Here is an 18,782-nt window from a genome sequence, read left to right as displayed (position 1 = left end):
TTGCACAAACTTTTTAAAGTAAAATGTACTGCTTTTTTAAAGTACAATTTATCTACTAACATCAACTAAAATCTACCTTATTAATGCATAAAAAACATTGGTCACTTAATTATTTTTATTTTAGAAGTTAGATTTATTTTAATCGTTTAGGTAAAGTCTACTTTTTTTGAATATTTGAGCATTGTTGTCCTAAAAATATTAAATAAATTGTATTTACTTTTGTATGGTAGATTGTATTTACTGTTTGTTATTTTCGTTAACACGGTTCTATAGCCTACTTATAATAAATGGCATTATAACACGTCATTGAATAAACTTGATTTATTTTAGGGTTCATGTAAGGAAATACTGAATACCTGAATGGTGGTGACTTTACAAAATTATCATTTGCAACAAAATCACATCAATAATATAAGAGCTTAAACCTTTATTAACAAATATTTAAGCAGTTAAAGTTCTTATCAGTTCATATTCTGTGAAAAATTTATTTTATACACGTAAGTTAAATGAACTCAGATTTTTGACTTGAACATGCTAAAGTTTTGGATTAAAAATAAGTATTTTAGGACTATTTACAGTGACTATAAAACGTACTATTACCACACAATTTATTTTGTACATGAATTAATTGTGTATTTATTATCATTTTACTTAGGAAATCTAGTTTTTAATAAATGTTAATATTACTATGTAAAAATTATGAGGGTTAATCTAATATATTTTTTAAAAAGTTTTTCAGTGTAGATGAGACAAATTTTTACTGTAAAAAAGTTAAATGTAAAAAAATTTGGTTTAAAAGTAAGTCACTTGGTTGCCTTAAAATTTTTAGTTAATCTTGGAAATGAAAATGTTGGTTTCAAAATGAGATAACTCAGTTTTTAAATTTTTTATAAAAACATGTTTATTTTTATTATGTTATCACACTTTTATTGTGTTTTTGTGCTACTTAGCTGTATTTTTGTAGTTATCAAGGCTTAAATCAAAACAAACCAACTTTGATATTGATTGGAATGGACAATAAAAAACAAGATTTTTTAAAAATTAAAAAGAAAAAAAACAAAACTGAAAAATCTCTTTTTGGAACCAAACTTTTTAAATATTTCTTAACTCAATAAACGTTTGTAAAAATTGTTGTCAATTAATTATTTAAAGTTGAATTATTTTTTGCCAAAATTTTAAGGCAACCAGTTAACTTACTTTTTTAAGTTTAATCAACAAATCTTTTTTTACAGTGTTTAAATTACTTGGGCAGCCAATTTGAAAATGTTAGGCAGCTAAGCATTTTTCACAGTGATATAATTTATTTCTATAATTAATTATGGAATGCACAATTAAAAAACTAGATTTTTGAAAAATGAAAAAAAACTGAAAAATCTTATTTTGGAACCAAACTCTTCGAATATTACTTAACTCAAAAAAACTTTTGTAAAAATTGTTGTCAACTAATAATTTAAAGTTGAATTAACTCAAAATTTTAAGCAACCAGGTTAACCAGGTTAACTTAGTTTTTTTAAGTTCAACCAACACATCACTTTTTACAGTGTTTAAATGACTTTTGCAGCCAATTTGAAAATGTATGGCAAATGTAGTTATGTTTTTGCAACATAATACAGTATTTCCAGGACTTCAAAAGCATTTGGGCAGATTTAACATTTACAAACTATAACTGCTTTTACTTTTATTTATTTATTTATTTATTTATTTGTGTTACCTTTCTGTAAAATAAATCAAAATTTTATTTATGAGAAACCTATAAAACACATAACAAAGGACACTGTCAGAAAAAAATGGTACAAAACTGCCTTTTCTGGCACTGCCCTCATTTTTGTACTTTTATCGATATACAACACGTTAAAATGATGTACCTTTGGGGGTACAATTATACCCTAAGGACCTTTTGGCAAATGTTGTACCTTTTAAATATAAGTGGTACAAAACAATACACAATAGGCCCTTAAGGTACAGTATGTACCCAAAAAGGTACACCATTGTATTATGTTTTGTACCTGTATGGAACCTTAGGGTAAAACCCCACCTGACCGTGGTATATTGCAACATTTGCATGACAATCTCCAAGTAGTATATTCTGTAATAACTAAGAAAAGGCATATAAGTTATTTATTGTATTTTGTGTTTTGATCTTTAAAGCTAAATAAGGCTTATAAGTATAAAGACTTTCTCCATTTCTCTTAGTTGTCTCTGCTCTTCTTCCACAGATTGTGCGTGTAAGGGTGTGGCAGGCTCTTGGAAGAGGTAGACGGGGTGTGCAACAGCACTCTGTGCGACCGGAGGGAAAGTGTATCTGCATGCTTTTGCTTACCTGGAGAGGTTTTGGGTGGGGCTCGTTGCATCTAAGTGCGGAACAAGGAGTGGATGATAAAGACGTGCGACTGATGTTTGGGTGTGTTTTGGCAATGCGTATCCGAGACACCTCTGACTCAACCCAGTGTCTTACCTTTGAGAGTTCATGATAGGGCGTTGCTGATTTCACACTGGAAAATATAATGCCCTGAGGACTTAGATTTTTTTGTGCGCAATAAATTTGGTTGCTTGTACAATGTGTTGCATTTCAGCTTGCTGCTGATGGGTGTCGTTTTGTTATCTAGGCAACAGTTTGTGACCTTGAGGGACCTTGTAGATGTTTTAGGTTGAATTGACTTGCAAAACCAAGTTGTTTTAACTTCATGCTACATTTTTTACAGTGTGCAGACTATGACTAAAAGATAACACCAGTTGGGATTAATTGATATCATATGATTCATTGTTGCAATACATGAGTACCCATGGTATAATTTGTTATTGCCTAGATGCTATTTGCTTTGCTGTATACAAACACACACACACACACACACAAAGAAACAAGAAACATCACAAAAGAAGTGGAAAATACTTGTTGCTGTTGGCATTGGATGTTTTTCTATTTGTTCTTCAGTAGTTAGTATTATGTGCCCAAACATGAACAGTCAGTGCAATTGCATTGTGTATCTGAATGATGTATACTAGTTAATTTCGCTTGTAGATGATTGTGTGAGGAAGAATAACACTGTTTATGATTTCTTCATTTCTATGACTTCAGTTTATTGATCGTCAGGTTGGGTGTGGTTCCTGGATGTTCCTTTGGCCACCATCATGTTCTGGCAAACTTAAAAAGTTCCCTACTTGAGCCATAGTATTTTGATGATGATATACTTTTATGTGGACTATTTTATTTGACTTTACAATATTGACTGATAAAATACCAACACTCAAACTAACTAAAACAAGTGTAACATTTCCCACTTTCAGGATCTGTCTTTGTTTTGAATATTTTAATTATATGTAAGAGAACGTACAATATAGATGTGCTTGTAAATGAATATATCTGAAATTAATATAAAAAATCAATGAAGTGCAGTTTTTAAAAAGCATTGCATTTGGTCATAATACAGAAACATAACCATAAAATAATCTGAAGAACAGTAGTTTTTTGTTCTTGTGTATTAAAGGCATTTGATCAAACAAAGTCTTTATGTGATAAGTGAATGATGCATTTCCTTTGAGACACACGCTTTCTGAATCACGCGTGAGTAAATGAAGAGCTGAGACACTGGCATTGACGTGCCCGCGCTTGTCAGGTGGGAACTTTTTAAATGCGCGCCCCGACACATCAGCTGGCAGATCGGTCAGGCGAATCATTCAGGACTAAACTCAACACACTTTGTATTTATAGGACAGAACGAAGATAGTCTGGGACATTACAACGGTTTCTTGGATGAGGAAAATGAAAAGCAGTTGGATCTTTTTGTGTGCCGTTTGCATTTGGTTTCCTGTGACAGCAACACAACGACGTAAGTCAAGTTTTGACTCCGCATCGAAATTAATTTTTGACTGAATAAGGAAATCTGTTGAAAAGATTAAATATTGATTTAATGTTCTGGTTTCGTTTGTTTATGCAGAAGTCTTTTTAAAACCGCGAACACACAAATGTTTATATAGGCTAACGTTACCTTTTTTCTTGTAGAGAGTAGACTGACAATAAAGTATTATTACAAAATGTAATAATATAATAAACATTCACTTCAAACTAAATTAAAATAGAATACGATTCCAAATATAAAAACGTTTTGAATTATGCGTTCACATCTTGAAAGTCAGATCGTCGCGATGATTCTGTTACCCAGATGAGATTCAATCCGAACGAGTCAAATAATTCATGATTCATTTGAAGCACTTCGTTTTTTAAATTAATCTTTATACATTTTAATTCTTGTATAAATAGGCATATATATGTTAAATGATAAAAAATAACTAAAAGACAACATATTTTTTTTAAATGTCACAACAGAGGAGTATTCGTGCATGGCAAAAACAAGCTTAATGTGATTCAATTAATGAAGTGATTTGGTGCCAAAAATCAACCAAATATACATTTTCCATATTAAATGACAACTACCTAAATAAATTAAAAACAAAATGTGGATTTTTATTATAATTTTACATGCTAAAATGCTGGGTTATTTTCAACCAATGGTTGGGTCAAAAGAGGACAAACCCAACCATTGGGTTCAATTAACCCAGAACATTTTTATATTTGAAGGGTTTCGTTGCAAAACGAGATAAATCCATTTTTTAACATTTTTGTCAAAACATGTTTATTATTATGTTATCATGTTATTATTTTGTTTTATGGTGCTACTTAGCTGTATTTATTAAGTTATTAAGGTTTAAATCAAAACAAACCAACTGCAGTTGAATTGATATTAATTGGAATGCACAACCAAAAAACGAGATTTCTGAACAATTAAAAACGGTGGTTATCTCGTTTTGCAACGAAACTCTTCATTTGACCCAACTAAAGGTTGAAACAACCCAGCATTTCCTTAAAAAAACAACTAAAACCAGCTCACCAGCCTATGCTGGTTTTAGCTGTTTTTCCCCAGTTTGGTATTAGCTGGTTTTGCTAAGCTGGTCTAGCTGTGTTTTGGTCACTTTTTGAGTCCAGCTGGACTTAGCTGGTCAAGCTGGAAGACCAGCTTTACCCCCTTACGTAAATTAACCATGGTTTTATTGTGATAAAGGTGTAGTAACCATTGGTTTGGATTAAGTCAAAACCATGGTTATTTTATTTTTTGGTTTTAACTGTAGTAAAACCATGGTTAATTTTCTTAAGGGCCAGGCTGAGAGGACCATCTTAAACCAGCTCTACTGCCACCTTAAACCAGCTAAAACCAGTTACCAGTTCACCTTGATTTTTCAGTAGGGATTTGTAGTGTATACATTTTTAATACGCTTTAAAAGTGCATTCAGGCTACACATTTGATCCATATTTGTGTTTAATTTAAACGAAAACGCAGCACGAGTCTATTTGTTTTAATGATGTATTGTCATAGATGCTCATACATCAGTTTAAAGGTACAAAAGCTTTCACTGGGATGGTACCTTTTTAAAAGGTCCTAATATGTACCATTTAGATACAGATATGTACCACTGAGGTAGCAATATGCACCCTTTTGGTGAATATTTTAAAAAGGGTACCACCCCAGTGACCGTTTTGTACCCTTTTTTTAACCTGAGAGTGTACCTGCCTGTGTTGCTCACCTGTGAGTGTTGATGGATTCACATGAGAATGGAATGTCTCCACCGAGTGCTTTTCTAATGCTGACTCTACGTTACCTCATTACTTCTCTTATAAATTTCCTACAAGAGCGAACAAGTCCTATCCACAAAACAACATCTATTATCTAACATCTATTGGACCGTGTGCTTGACATGTAGGCCTGGCTGAACATTAACAACTAATCCTACATCCCTCATCCAATGTGGACACAGCTGTGGCTATTTCCTTTACCTATTGAAGGTTGTCAATCCCTCTGTCTTTCAGATGTTATTTTATCTTCAGACATTTGCGGTTTCCAATATTCATAGCTGGTGGATTTGAGTAATCTTTGATATATGTTACTTGTAAGCTAAATAATGCGTGAACATACCTTTAGGGTGTGGCATAATCCATGCATTGGCAGCAGTTGTTTGATTTAATAGATAGCCAGGAGTTCACAGGACAACTACTTGCATAAAAAGGTACCAATATACATCTTTGAACCTTTCAGGTACTAATATGCACCATTAGGTACAAATGTGTACTTTTTGAAAGGGTACCGCCCCAGTGACAGCTTTTGTAGGCTACCTTTATCCCAAGTCTACTTTTCTTTTCAAAGGCTACAACCAGATTCCCAACCCACAGATAGTAGGGAATATCTTTCTATATTGTTGGAGGAATCCCACACACACTGATTTAAAGTATACATTGAATGCACTGTAGGTTGCTTTGGATAAAAGTGTCTGCCAAATGCATAAATGTAAGTGTATATAGATTAAACATGAAATGTTTCGGCCTTGGAATAACAGGCAATTTTTCGTTGTCTTGCAGGCTCCACAACCTGTTACTGTTATGGTAAGGCACAGTTCTGTAAAGCAGATCATCTGGGACTGTACTGTATAAACTGTAAGGGGAACACAGAGGGACGGCAATGTGAAAGCTGCAAGGAAGGATATTACCACCAGAGGGCAGGAGACAGTTGTGCGCCTTGTGACTGCAACATTGCAGGTGAGCTGCATATTTACTCATAGTAGAGCCTTGTGAAAGCCATAACATCTCTGTTAGACTCTGGTTTAGTCATTTAGGGGACACTTGTGTATCTTAAATAACTTCATATGCTGGGATTTGGGGTTAAATGGATTGTGCAAGAAAAGCACAATTGTGATGGATCTTGATGGATTTCAACCAACAATCTTAACTCATTCCCCGCCCGCCTTCTTTGAAAAGTTGCCCACCAACATTTTTTTTGTGATTTTCACAAAATGCCTTCTAGGAATTTTTTTCTTAAAATACACAAACATACAAATATATCAAATGAAAGAACAGACACTCTGCTTTCAAACAAACAATAAACAAACAAACGAAACGGGAAAAAAGTTTCATTCTATCTATATATTTTTTTCTCTGCTTATGGGTATTTTTCTTAAAAAATAATTTTTTTTAGCAAAAAACAGAAATAATTACATTTCTGTCAAGGATATTTGATAGAAATCAGATTCAGAATGAATATCAAAACATACATGGAGTTAATAATTTTTTTGCGTCAGTTTTTAATAAATTGGGTAATTGCGGTATTACAGATAACCGTAAAAAACTCATCAGGGACACTTTTTTTCATGCAAATGTTTTCTTTTAATTGGCAGGGAAAGAGTTAAGTTCAAAGCTACATTATATTACACGACTTTCTGTGGCATAATCTAAATAAAGAACGAGATGTACATTATCCTCACTTTTATTTTGTTTCATTTCAGGTTCTCAAGGAGCAGCCTGCAACAATGAGGGGAGGTGTACGTGTAAACAGGGAATTCATGGGGATAAGTGTGACCGTTGTCATGACGGCTCTCCGGTCGGTGTAAATGGATGTAAACCCTTGAGGTGAGAACAATGAACTATAAGGCTTGATGTTTAGTTGAGTGTGCGCACTAAAAAATGCTGGGTTATTTTCAACCCAGCGTTGGGACAAAAAGGTACGAACCCAGCCCACTGTGTTGTAATGTAACCTATGCTGGGTTGTTTTTTAATATGGTCCAATGGTTGGGTTTTTTGCAAACAACCCATCATTTTTTAGAGTTTTTTAGAGTTTGAATGATTTAGGTAATGTCTTCTCTTGAGATCGAACTGTCGGTCCCGGTCTAATGGTCAGCTCGCCTACAATACTGATGAATGTCTGCCCTGTTTTTGTAACGGCCACGCAGACACGTGCTCCTCTGCACAGGGTTATTCCATTCACAATATTACCTCTACCTTCGAACGTGGTGAGTTTAATCTCTGCTGTTATAATAAATAACATTCATCAGGTAGTTTTTCTCTGATTTGGACATGTTTGATAACCTAATGAAACTCTCACAGGACCTGAGGGATGGCGGGCAGCCGATGCTCAGGGTGTGACCCCTTCACAAATGCAATTCAGGTGGTCTCCAACTCACAAAGACCTTGAGGTCATCTCACAGGAGATCCTTCCTATTTATCTGTATGCACCAGGTATGTTGATTGAAATCTTATCAAGTATGTCATGTTTCTTAAATAAATACAACAAAAATAATTACACACAGTGCACACACACACATATATTATATTAAATTGATTTTATTACATCATCCATGAACATGATTTGTCAGATTGAATTACATCTGCAGTGGAGGTGCAACTCATCACTGTACGCTTCTTCACGGCATCATCAAGCTACGCCTTTGTTATTGTTTTGCGACCTCTAGTGATGAAAATGACATATTGCACCTTTAAAGTATTAATGAGGTCATTAAAGCTGGTCTCTCTTTTTTTAACACAGCATCCTACCTGGGGAATCAGGCACTTAGCTACGGTCAGATGCTGACTTTCTCTCTGCGCTTGGACAGAGGTGTCCGTCGTCCTTCCAGTTCTGATGTTATACTTGAAGGAGCCGGTCTTAAAGTGTCTGCATCACTAGGGGACTTGAGATCTGTGGTACCCTGTGGCAAAAAAATCAACTTCGCATTTAGGTGAGCAAAGTACTTGTATCTTCTTAATACAAATTTGTCTATGGTTTAAAATAATAATAATAATATATGTATATTTTATAGATTGGATGAACAACCCAGCAGCAAATGGAAACCACAGCTTTCATCCTCCGACTTTCAAACGCTCTTGAGCAATCTCACAGCCATTAAAATCAGAGGAACATTTGGTGAAAATGGTGGGTGTTAAATATAGATCATTACTACTCTTGCCAACATTTAATAATGTATTAATAAAACTATGTTCTTTCACAACAGGGCGTGGCTATTTGGATGATGTCGCTCTTATGTCGGCCAAACTGGGACCTGGCACCCCTGCAGACTGGGTGGAGAAGTGCAGCTGCCCGGCCGGTTATGATGGATTGTTTTGTGAGCGCTGTGCCACAGGATACAGAAGACGTTTCCCTGGTCAAGGCCCTCGAAGCCCCTGCGACCCCTGCTCATGTCAGGGTGGAACTTGTGATCCAGAAACAGGTATTTTAAGTGTTTTATATTTAAATTGTATTCATAATATACCTCCGAGCTCTCTAAAACCAAATTTGTGTTGTATACAGGAGGCTGTTACTCGGCTGATGAGATACCAAGTCTGCAGATGTGCCCTAAAGGTCAATATATCAACCGGCAACAGTCAAACTCCTGCCTGAAGTGCCCTTGTCCCGAGGGGGATGCTTGCTATGTCAATCCAGAAACAGAGGAAGTGAGGTGTGTCCCTTGTCCTCTGGGAACTACAGGTGAGGAAACGCAAAGGTGGAAATCTCAGGTGAATGAGGCTGTTTCGCAAACATACTTTTTAATTTATACTTCTGCACACATAACAGGTTCTCGTTGTGAATTCTGCGACGAGGGGTTTTACGGAGATCCCCTGGGTGAATACGGCCCACGCAGACAGTGCCGACCCTGCCAGTGTTTTGGCCACGTGGACCAGAACTGTGACCGGCAAACAGGAGAGTGCCAGAGATGCCCGAATCATAGCACTGGGCCGAGGTGTGAGAACTGCATAGAGGGATACCACCACAGTCACCCTACAGAATCGTGCCAGGGTATTGAACAATACCACAACTCCTATAAGCATTAATATGTTAGAGTCAAATACAAAGACAATAAGAGTGAATATCACTTAATTCTTCTTTTCTTTTGTCCTCATAGCTTGTAACTGTGACCAGAAAGGCTCTGTGTCAAATTCCTGCAGTAATAGCGGTCAGTGCAAGTGTAGGGAAGGTTATGAGGGACTCAAGTGTGAGAGACCACCATGCCCATCTTGCTTCGATCCACTCAAGAATAAGGTAAGAGAATTTCAAAAACTGAATTGTGTATTGTGATCTCTCTTGGCACTAAGCACATCTTGAACTTTTTTGAGAAGACTGAAGTCTTTTGTCAGTAGATTAGAGGCTTTTTATTTCATTTAGAGCCTGTAGGTTCCTGCCTTTGCTCAAGCGTAAGGGGAGCTCACAATGTTTTTAATACTGCATGCAAATTTCCAGTATTTTCTGCTTGTATTTTAAAACAGAGACTGAGAAATAATTAAATATGGTTAGTATGCCAATGCAAAAATGACAACTCTATGCTATGGTAGCCTATGACTTTGCACAATATTTGACATGAGATATAAAATGTAGCTATACATGAGATAATGAAAGCAGAAGAGTCCTGCTGGGATTGAAATGTGCAGTGTGCTTGTATATTATCAAGACTAGGGAGTGATATAACAGTATGTTGCTTTAAATCTTTATATCTGACTGTGTGGGTGGATGTGTTGTTTATCCAGAGACTTACTCACAGTCTTTATCTTAAAAAAAATGTCTCTTTCTGCTTAAAGGGATAGTTCAACCAAAAATGAAAAATTGTATTTACTCACTCTCATGTTGTTACAAACCTGTATAAATTTCTTTGTTCTGATGAACACAAATGAAGATATTTTGAGGAATGTTTGTAACCAAACCAATCATACGCCCCATTGACTTCAATAGTAGGAAAAACTTTCATTTTTGGGTGAACTATCCCTTTAATTGCACATTTATTGACCCAGTGAAATCCTTTGATGAGCACAGTTTTTATCTTCTGCTTATTTATTTCCAATTAGAAACATATTTAAAATAGTCAATAGGATTTAGTGATGATCACATAAACTGTATGCATTATGATTGGCTGATTAGCAAATTTGTGACCAAAATATTTTCCTTCTACATTTAATCATGTCAAGTTCATGTCAAAGATTGAAAACAATGCTAAATCAGACTTTGATACTCATAATCTCATAATTACATTATATGGGGCGGTTTCCTGGACAGCGCTTATCCTAGTCCCAGACTAAAATGCATGTTTGAGCTGCTTTAATTTAAAAACAACTTGTCCTGTTTAATTGTAACATATTTTGTTGACATTATGTTGTCTCGAGATGCACACCTGTAGTGTTTTTTGTAAGGTATGTTTGTAAATTACCTAATATTAACAGTGGCGGCTCGTGACTGTTCACTAAAAAAAATTATTCATTGAATTTAATAAATTTTTTAAGGTAAGTGGTTGCAATCAATTTATTTAAGCTACATTTAAACAAAAAAGATTAGTAAAGTAAAATAAAATTTACAACTTTTGTTTAAATGTAGCTTAAATAAATTGATTGCAACCACTTACCTTAAAAAATTGATTAAATTAAAAAAAAAAAAAATTTTCAGTGTGGGGCGCAAATTTAAAATATGGGTTCTGCGTTTCGAGTGACAGTAAACTCTGATTACGCATGAGATTATGCGAGTATCTGACAAACGCGAGCGTCTCTTTTATCATAAACCCTAGACGCGTCTGCAGCAAGCACTTATTTTGACAAGACACGTGATGCACATGCACGCACTCGATGTGCAGAACACATATTTTGAAAACACAAGCAACACACACGATGGGCTACATGCATGTTTTGACGAACTTCGCATCGAGCGCCCTCGAATAAAGAAGTCACCGGCCGTCACTGAATATTAATACGTCCTAGTCCTGGATTTACCTTAACCCTGTCTAGGAAACCGCCCCAAAAAGCCTTTAGTCTGGATTTCACAAACAGGATGACAGATTTGTCATACATGATCAATGTCATCAATCATTTGGACCCAGAAGAGAGAGAGAGAGAGACCAATTTCAGGATGGCACACAAAACCTTTGTGGGGTCTTTAAAGTAGAGGTATATTATAAATGTTGGTAAATAAATGTTGATAATTGTGTGTTTTATTCCAGATAGCGGCTTATACACGACAGCTGCAGGATATGGAGAACTTACTGAATTCTATAGGAGATAATAATACTCCTATCAAAGATGCTCAGATTGAAAAAACCATCAAGGCTGCAGAGGTGATGGTGCAGTCGCTGCAAACCAGAGCAAATGAACTCACAGGTAACAAGAAATAACATTAAAACTGAAAGCATATACATATACAATGACCAATATATGAATTAGCGGTAACACTTTAGTATAGGGACCAATTCTCACTTTTAACTACACTGAAAAAAATGATTCATTGAATTTACTAAATTTTTAAGGTAAGTGGTTGCAATCGATTTATTTAAGCTACATTTAAACAAAAGTTTTATATTTCATTTTACTTTACTAATCTTTTTTGTTTAAATGTAGCTTAAATAAAGGCGGAGTCCACTATGTTTGAAAAACGCGTTTGAAAAGGAGACGTGCCGACTAACAAAAAACAATTATATACAATCAAATCATATCAAATGCCGGTTTGCGTATGTGTGGGGCGGGTCTATCAACAGAAGGTCCAGATTCTATTGGGGAAGGGGCGTGTTTGTTTAGGTGATTTCAAATATCAACATTAGCTTTCAAACATCATGGACTCCGCCTTTAAATAAATTGATTGCAACCACTTACCTTAAAAAAATTAGTAAATTCAATGAATCATTTTTTTCAGAACAACTCATCTGTTATTATAACAACTTATCTCTAGTCAAGATAAATAATAGTTAGGTGAAATGACTTTGTAAATCTGAATTGATTCTACAAAAAATTAAGGCAGCAAATATATTTTTTTTTGTTGATAATATCTGTTTTTTTTGTTGTGTTGTTTTCATGGACTGTAAAAAATGTAAAAAACTTTTGCAAGACAATTCAAAGTACGGTTTTAAGTTTTGACCTGTGATAAGTTAACATAAAAACAAGTTGAAATGGTTTAACTTATATTTTTATGTTACTGTAACTTAACAAATTATGTTGAATTTACAAAAATGCAGAATTTTTTACAGTGTAGTGTCCTATTAGCTTACATATTGGCTGTTTATTAGTGCTTTTAAAGGATAATATTAATGCCTTGTTCCGCATGACCATATTGTACATCCCTTAACCCAATCCAATACCTAACCTAACAACTACTACAACAACTACCTTATTAGCTATTAATTAGCAGTAAATTGAGAGTTTACTGAGACAAAAGTCATAATTAATATTCAATAAGTGTTCCCCATACTAAAGTGTTACTGAATTAGCATTGCCCTAAATAAATGCTTTTTATTGTTATTATATGAAACAAATGCAGGTTACCAACTCCTTATTTTGTCTTGTTTAGTTTTTTGTTTTTTAAGTTATACTTATATTTTATAGATACAGAGATAGAGCTTCAGGAGAAGCTTGCCAGCATCAGTGGCATGCAGCTGAGACAGGAGAGAAACATGGAGGATGTGTCGAAGACAGTGTATGGCGTCAGAGATAAAGATCAACGGTACAAGACTGAAGTTTCTGAAATCCGAAAGCTTATCAGTGAAATCCGGCAAAAACTTCAACAGGCCAAACGGGACGTTCAGGAGATTGTGAGAATGCTTTTTCTTCTTGACATTTATTACACACAGAATACTTTTGCCTTGTAACCTAAGTATTTAAAGACCATCTATGCCCTGAAAATCACATAGGGTTCGTAAAAAATAATCATTCTTGTTTTATGACAATTCCCAGCGTTTCCATCATCTTTCTATTTCAGGAGTTGCCCTCAGGTGATGCGGAGGCCGGCTCAGGCACAATGTCTTATTTGGTTCAGAAAGCTGCTGATCTTGCTACACAGTAAGTAATAGGACTTTACTCAAATGTAACACACAAAGAAAAAAAAAAACACAAGATGAATGATCCACAACATTGGTCCATATAACATTTATCCATTTCAATTGTGATTTTAATACCTAATAACATTATGGTCAACAAAATTATATGGGATACATTTTCTATAACCTTTTTTTAAATAGTGATAAGCCTATTTATGCAAGATCATGTATGAATATAAGTATTTGCATGTAAAATCTTTATTCTGGTGTTTTCAGTTACAATGGACCAATGTTTGGGTCACAACCAATCAATTGAAAATCACTACATTCATTAACAGATTATTACAGCACATTTGTAGTATAAAAGTGTGTGCCAAATGTCTAAATGTAAATATTTTCCCATCAGGCATAAGGGTGAGGCAGTGACGATCGAGAACATAGCCGCTAATGCGCTGTCATCATCTGAGAAGGCCGTAGATCTCATACGATCCGTCATCGACAGAGAAAATAAAGTCAGAGACGACATCAAGGACCTTAAAAAACAGTAAGTTGCTTAAAATCACTATTAAAAACTGCTGCTGTTAAAGGATCTTTCTCTCTCTCAGTAAATATATTGATGTAAGATTGTAATGCATTTTGTGACATTAGTTTCTCATTATGCCTTTTCCAGGTATGAAGCAGATGTAACCAAAGTAAATGACATTGAGAGGAAAGGCATTGAACTGACTGGTTCAGCTGAAAAAGAGAGCGATTTGGCTCAGACCGCTCTTAAAAAAATATCTGAACTGGAGAAAAATCTGCCAAAGCCTCTGCAGGTACTGAACTTTTAGTTTCTTCATCTTTCCAAACAGAGCAGACGCACAAATGCTTTGGAAATAAAGTATTTTTTTCAGTTCCTAATTAGCTTTATCAAAGTTATTATATCATCAGAATATACACAGTATAAGCATGGGCGTAAATTTCATCTAACAGTAGAGGGGTGACAATAAACATAAAATTTCTCAAAAACAATTTTTAAAGAGGACACAAATAATAAAGCCAAAATTGTACTTGTAAGGATATGTGTAGACAGAGAAAAGAACAATATTTTTCTTCAAAACTTGCAATGTTGTTAAAAATCAAACCACCAATGAAATTTAAACTTAAAGGCGGGGTGCATTGTTGATATTTCAAATCACCTAAACAACCACGCCCCTACCCCAATAGAATCCGGACCTTCTTTTGATAGACCCACCCCACACATACACAACCCAGGCACCAATGTTGGCTAGTAGACACGCCACTTACTGTTGATTGTGTGTTTTGGTTCTCGGCTTTAGTACTCCTGGTACTTGGTACTTCCAAAGTGTTTTCAAAAATCATGCACCCCACCTGTAATTTTAAATGTTATGACTGTTAGCTAGGTAACATTATAATCGCTAACATAGTGGACTCATGAAAAAGTCATTGGTTTGTGAAGAGCTTTAGCCGTCGTCATCTTGGCATCGCGTCACCATGCATTGCTCGCGGATAACCGAAAATGGGTAAAGAGGCGGGACGTGGGTGGAGCTGAGGTGGCTGGTTGCTGAAGCCACGCCCGCCTAGCTCAGCAGTAGTAACAGCAGTGGCAGTTCACCTGTCACTCAAGTTGCCACGCCTTTAATTATGCAGAACTTTAAGGCTTAATGTAACTTAATTGGATGATTTACAAAAAAATTAATCCCCTCACAGTTGTCATGAAGGGCAAAATTATCTATATTGACAAAAACACGTTTTGTACCAGGCTGTAAACACATTTATTTCTGCTGTAAAGTGGGCATTTTAACATGGGAGTCTATGGGAATTTTGAAGCCAGCCTCTAGTGGTTAGTCAGTGAATTGCGGTTTAAAGGGCACCTATTATGGCCTTTTTACAAGATATAATCTAAGTCTCAAGTGTGCACAGAATGTGTCTGTGAAGTTTCAGCTCAAAATACCCCAAAGATCATTTATTATAGAATGTGCAAAATGCCCATATGTGTGTATGAGCAAAAAAGTGCCGTTTTATTGTCTCTACCTTTAGATGCAAATGAGCTACAGCTGCTCACTTCCTTACAAACAGACAGTGAGTGCATTCAGTTAAAATACATCTGATTAATACAGTCTGAGACAATAGCATCTAGTGGACAGAGTACAAACTTGCTGAGGGTAAAAACTATGGTAATGCAAGAGTGTAAGTGGGCGTGGCTGTATAATTGTGACCTCACATTGATAAGGGAATAAAAGCGGCATGTCTAATGAGACAGCTTTGGTTTAATGGGGATTAAAAAACAAGGAGCAGGTGGATTTGTTTTATTTTAGGGTGGTTGTGTTCACCCACTGCCAACACACATTATGTCCAAACTCCTTGTAAAAGTGGATTTTGCATAGTCACTTCAGTGTTGGCCCTTGGAAAAATACTTTGTCATGATTAAATTAATAATGACTCAGCATCATCTGTATTAAAGAGAAAATAATCACTTTATCTGATGTATAAAGTGAACAAAATAGCTCTGACAGCCCACTTTGAGTTTCACAACTACCGAATAACTCACAATCATATATCTTGTGTTTCTGCAGAAAGACATTGCTAATGTGGTTTCCTGGTTCGATGGGCTAAAGGGAGCTGTGGATGGGAATATAACACAATATCAGGACTTACAGAAGAAGATGCTCGCTGAACAGAAAGAGGCGGGCGATTTACTCAATAAAGCCAAGAATTTACAAAAGGTAATAAACAATTCGATTTTACTGATATAGTGTTTGAAAAACATTGACCTGACATGCTTTTATGTTTATATTTAGGGCCTATTACTCGGCCGGCAAAAAATCTAACCCATTTATGTACTTGATTTAAGGTTCAAGACAGCCTTCTTGCTAGAGCAAATGAAGCTGATGCAGTCAAGAATAGATCTCTGGAAATCTTTGCCAAAAACACGGACAGCTTGGATAATACGCTGGAGAAGCTTAAAGGTGAGGAACAATATCATAAACTCTCTCATCATGATATTTTCATAATCTTACTGTACAGTTCATTGTAATGTTTTTCTTAAAAGATCTGTTCAGTAGCTGATCCACCTTCTTTGCTGTGTTTTATTTAGGATTTGATGACCAGATCAATACCCAAAAGAAACTGGCAGATAAAGCCATCAGTAAACTGCCTACCATCGAAGGCATCATTCAGAAAGCAAAAGCTGATAACATTAAGACTCAGGACATACTGAATTCCTTATCCGGTCCCTACAGAGATGCTCAAGATACGATTGATGCTCTTAAAAATACTGCAACCAAACTAGAGGATATGAAGCTCTGCACCCTTGATATGTATGCCAATGTTGTACAGTACAAATTCAGGTCTTTATTGTTTAACCTAAGACAAGTCAGTGTCTTTCTTAAAATAATGACATGTAAATGTTGAACAGGATATATCCAAGTCTCTTCCATCATCTGTTGATGTTATGAACACTGCCAGTAAACTGAAGGGAGATTTGGATGGACTGAACACAGCCGCGTCTTTAACTAAAGACAGACTGAATAAAGAGACGAGCGGTGTGAAGACACAGATTAATCAAGCTAAGGAAGTACGTATGCCTATATATATAATATTAAAAAGCGCAGATTGAATATACAGTTGATATGAATACATTTCCTTTTTTTTATAAACCAGGCTGCCATGGATGCCACTGGGGCTCTCGATTATGCAAAGAATGCCAGGAATGCTGTCAGCGATACCTTAAAGTCAATCACTGATATTATGGGTTCACTAGGTGAGTTTATAATAACTTCATATCGCCCAACAATAAGTTTTAAGGGTGAAATCATGTAACAGCAGAACTAAAATAATCCGATTAGATTTTCCCGACAGCAATGATGAACAGAGATTGACCCGTGAAATCTCTTTGTTGTAGGATCACCCGTATTAGTCGATGAGAAACGTGTGTCTGAGCTGGAGAAAGCCGTGGATGAAAGCCGCCGTCGTGTCGAGAATGAACTGAGACCCAAACTCAAAGAGCTGGAGGAGAAAGAAGCCCAACAGAGAGATGCCATCAAAGCCATGATCAATGACATCGACACTATCCTGATTGACATTGCCAATTTAGAGCACATCCACAAAATCATTCCTGAGGGATGTTATAGTTTACCACCTATTGAAAGACCTTAAACGTTTTAACTATGAAGGGTCGACCTTCATTGTTTAAACTATGAACTTACAGACGCAAATGTAAAAGTATGGAGTGTTTTTTTGCCATAACAGTTGTTGTACCAATGAGTGTGTTTTGTTTTTTTAAGTATTTATTGTTTCGCTTTTTTATTCAAAAATAGTTACTGTGAAGTTTGAAATAAGGTTAATGAAAATCTTTTTTGCTTGATTGTCAAAAATATTTGTGTACTTAATATAAACCCATTTGTAACATCCACTTACTCTAAAATCTGCTTTGGGCATCTAGTCAAATGTGACTCTGGACCACAAAACCAGTCATAATTATGAAAAATTGAATAAATACGCTTTCCACTGATGTATGATTTGTTAATATAGAAAATTGTGAATCTGAGGGTGCAAAAATTAAAATATTGAGAAAACTGGACTTCCAAATGAAGTCCCTATAGCAACAGACATTACTAATAAATATTTATTATATAGTTAATGTACAAATTATCTTTATGGAACATGATCTTTACTTAATCTCCTAATGATTTTTGGCATTTTTTTTATAATTTTGAATTTATTTTTGGCTATATACAAATATACCCACGCTACTTATGGTTTTGTGGTCCAGTGTCCCAAATAATGTTTCAAACGTCAAAGAAATACAAAACTAACCATTTTGATTCATTTGTGTTGTCTTGTTTTATTAAATTCAGTTGTCAAGGGCATGAGTTGTTGTCATGGCAGCATACTTTGCCAGTGTATAGCAACTATAAAGTAGAAATATAGTCATATATATATTTATATTCAATGCAAACACATTTATACATGCTTATACACTTATACACCATAAATTAATACTTAAAAAAGTATTATTTTTTAAAGACCTAAAATGAAGATCTACATGTTTAGTATCTTAAACCAAACCATACTATCATACATGGCATTTCATATGCATGAATGTTAATATTGTTTGAACCGCTGATTTTAAAGCAAGAGAGCAGTACAAATGCAACATGAAACAGACAAATATTTTGTTGTTAATGATT

At 35.2% G+C, this 18,782-nt stretch overlaps 1 protein-coding gene across 1 annotated transcript; it reads left to right on the top strand.

Annotated features, from left to right (window-relative positions):
• Positions 1 to 3,638: 3,638 nt before the first annotated feature.
• lamc2 (laminin, gamma 2) lies at positions 3,639 to 18,420 on the top strand. Its single transcript, XM_073874067.1, has 22 exons — positions 3,639 to 3,827; positions 6,407 to 6,583; positions 7,327 to 7,450; positions 7,688 to 7,830; positions 7,925 to 8,056; positions 8,364 to 8,553; positions 8,635 to 8,747; positions 8,827 to 9,042; positions 9,123 to 9,299; positions 9,387 to 9,608; positions 9,715 to 9,851; positions 11,788 to 11,944; positions 13,160 to 13,365; positions 13,533 to 13,612; positions 13,997 to 14,134; positions 14,261 to 14,405; positions 16,167 to 16,316; positions 16,445 to 16,559; positions 16,688 to 16,889; positions 17,014 to 17,167; positions 17,254 to 17,353; positions 17,495 to 18,420. The coding sequence occupies exons 1-22, from the start codon at positions 3,752 to 3,754 to the stop codon at positions 17,746 to 17,748; spliced, it is 3,408 nt and encodes a 1,135-aa protein (XP_073730168.1). The 5' UTR covers positions 3,639 to 3,751; the 3' UTR covers positions 17,749 to 18,420.
• The last annotated feature ends 362 nt before the right edge of the window (positions 18,421 to 18,782 follow it).

Source organism: Misgurnus anguillicaudatus, chromosome 2 (assembly GCF_027580225.2).
Source record: "Misgurnus anguillicaudatus chromosome 2, ASM2758022v2, whole genome shotgun sequence".
Classification (NCBI taxonomy): domain Eukaryota; kingdom Metazoa; phylum Chordata; class Actinopteri; order Cypriniformes; family Cobitidae; genus Misgurnus; species Misgurnus anguillicaudatus.
Note: the sequence above shows the minus strand (reverse complement) of the source record. Positions and strands in the feature narration are given on the sequence as shown.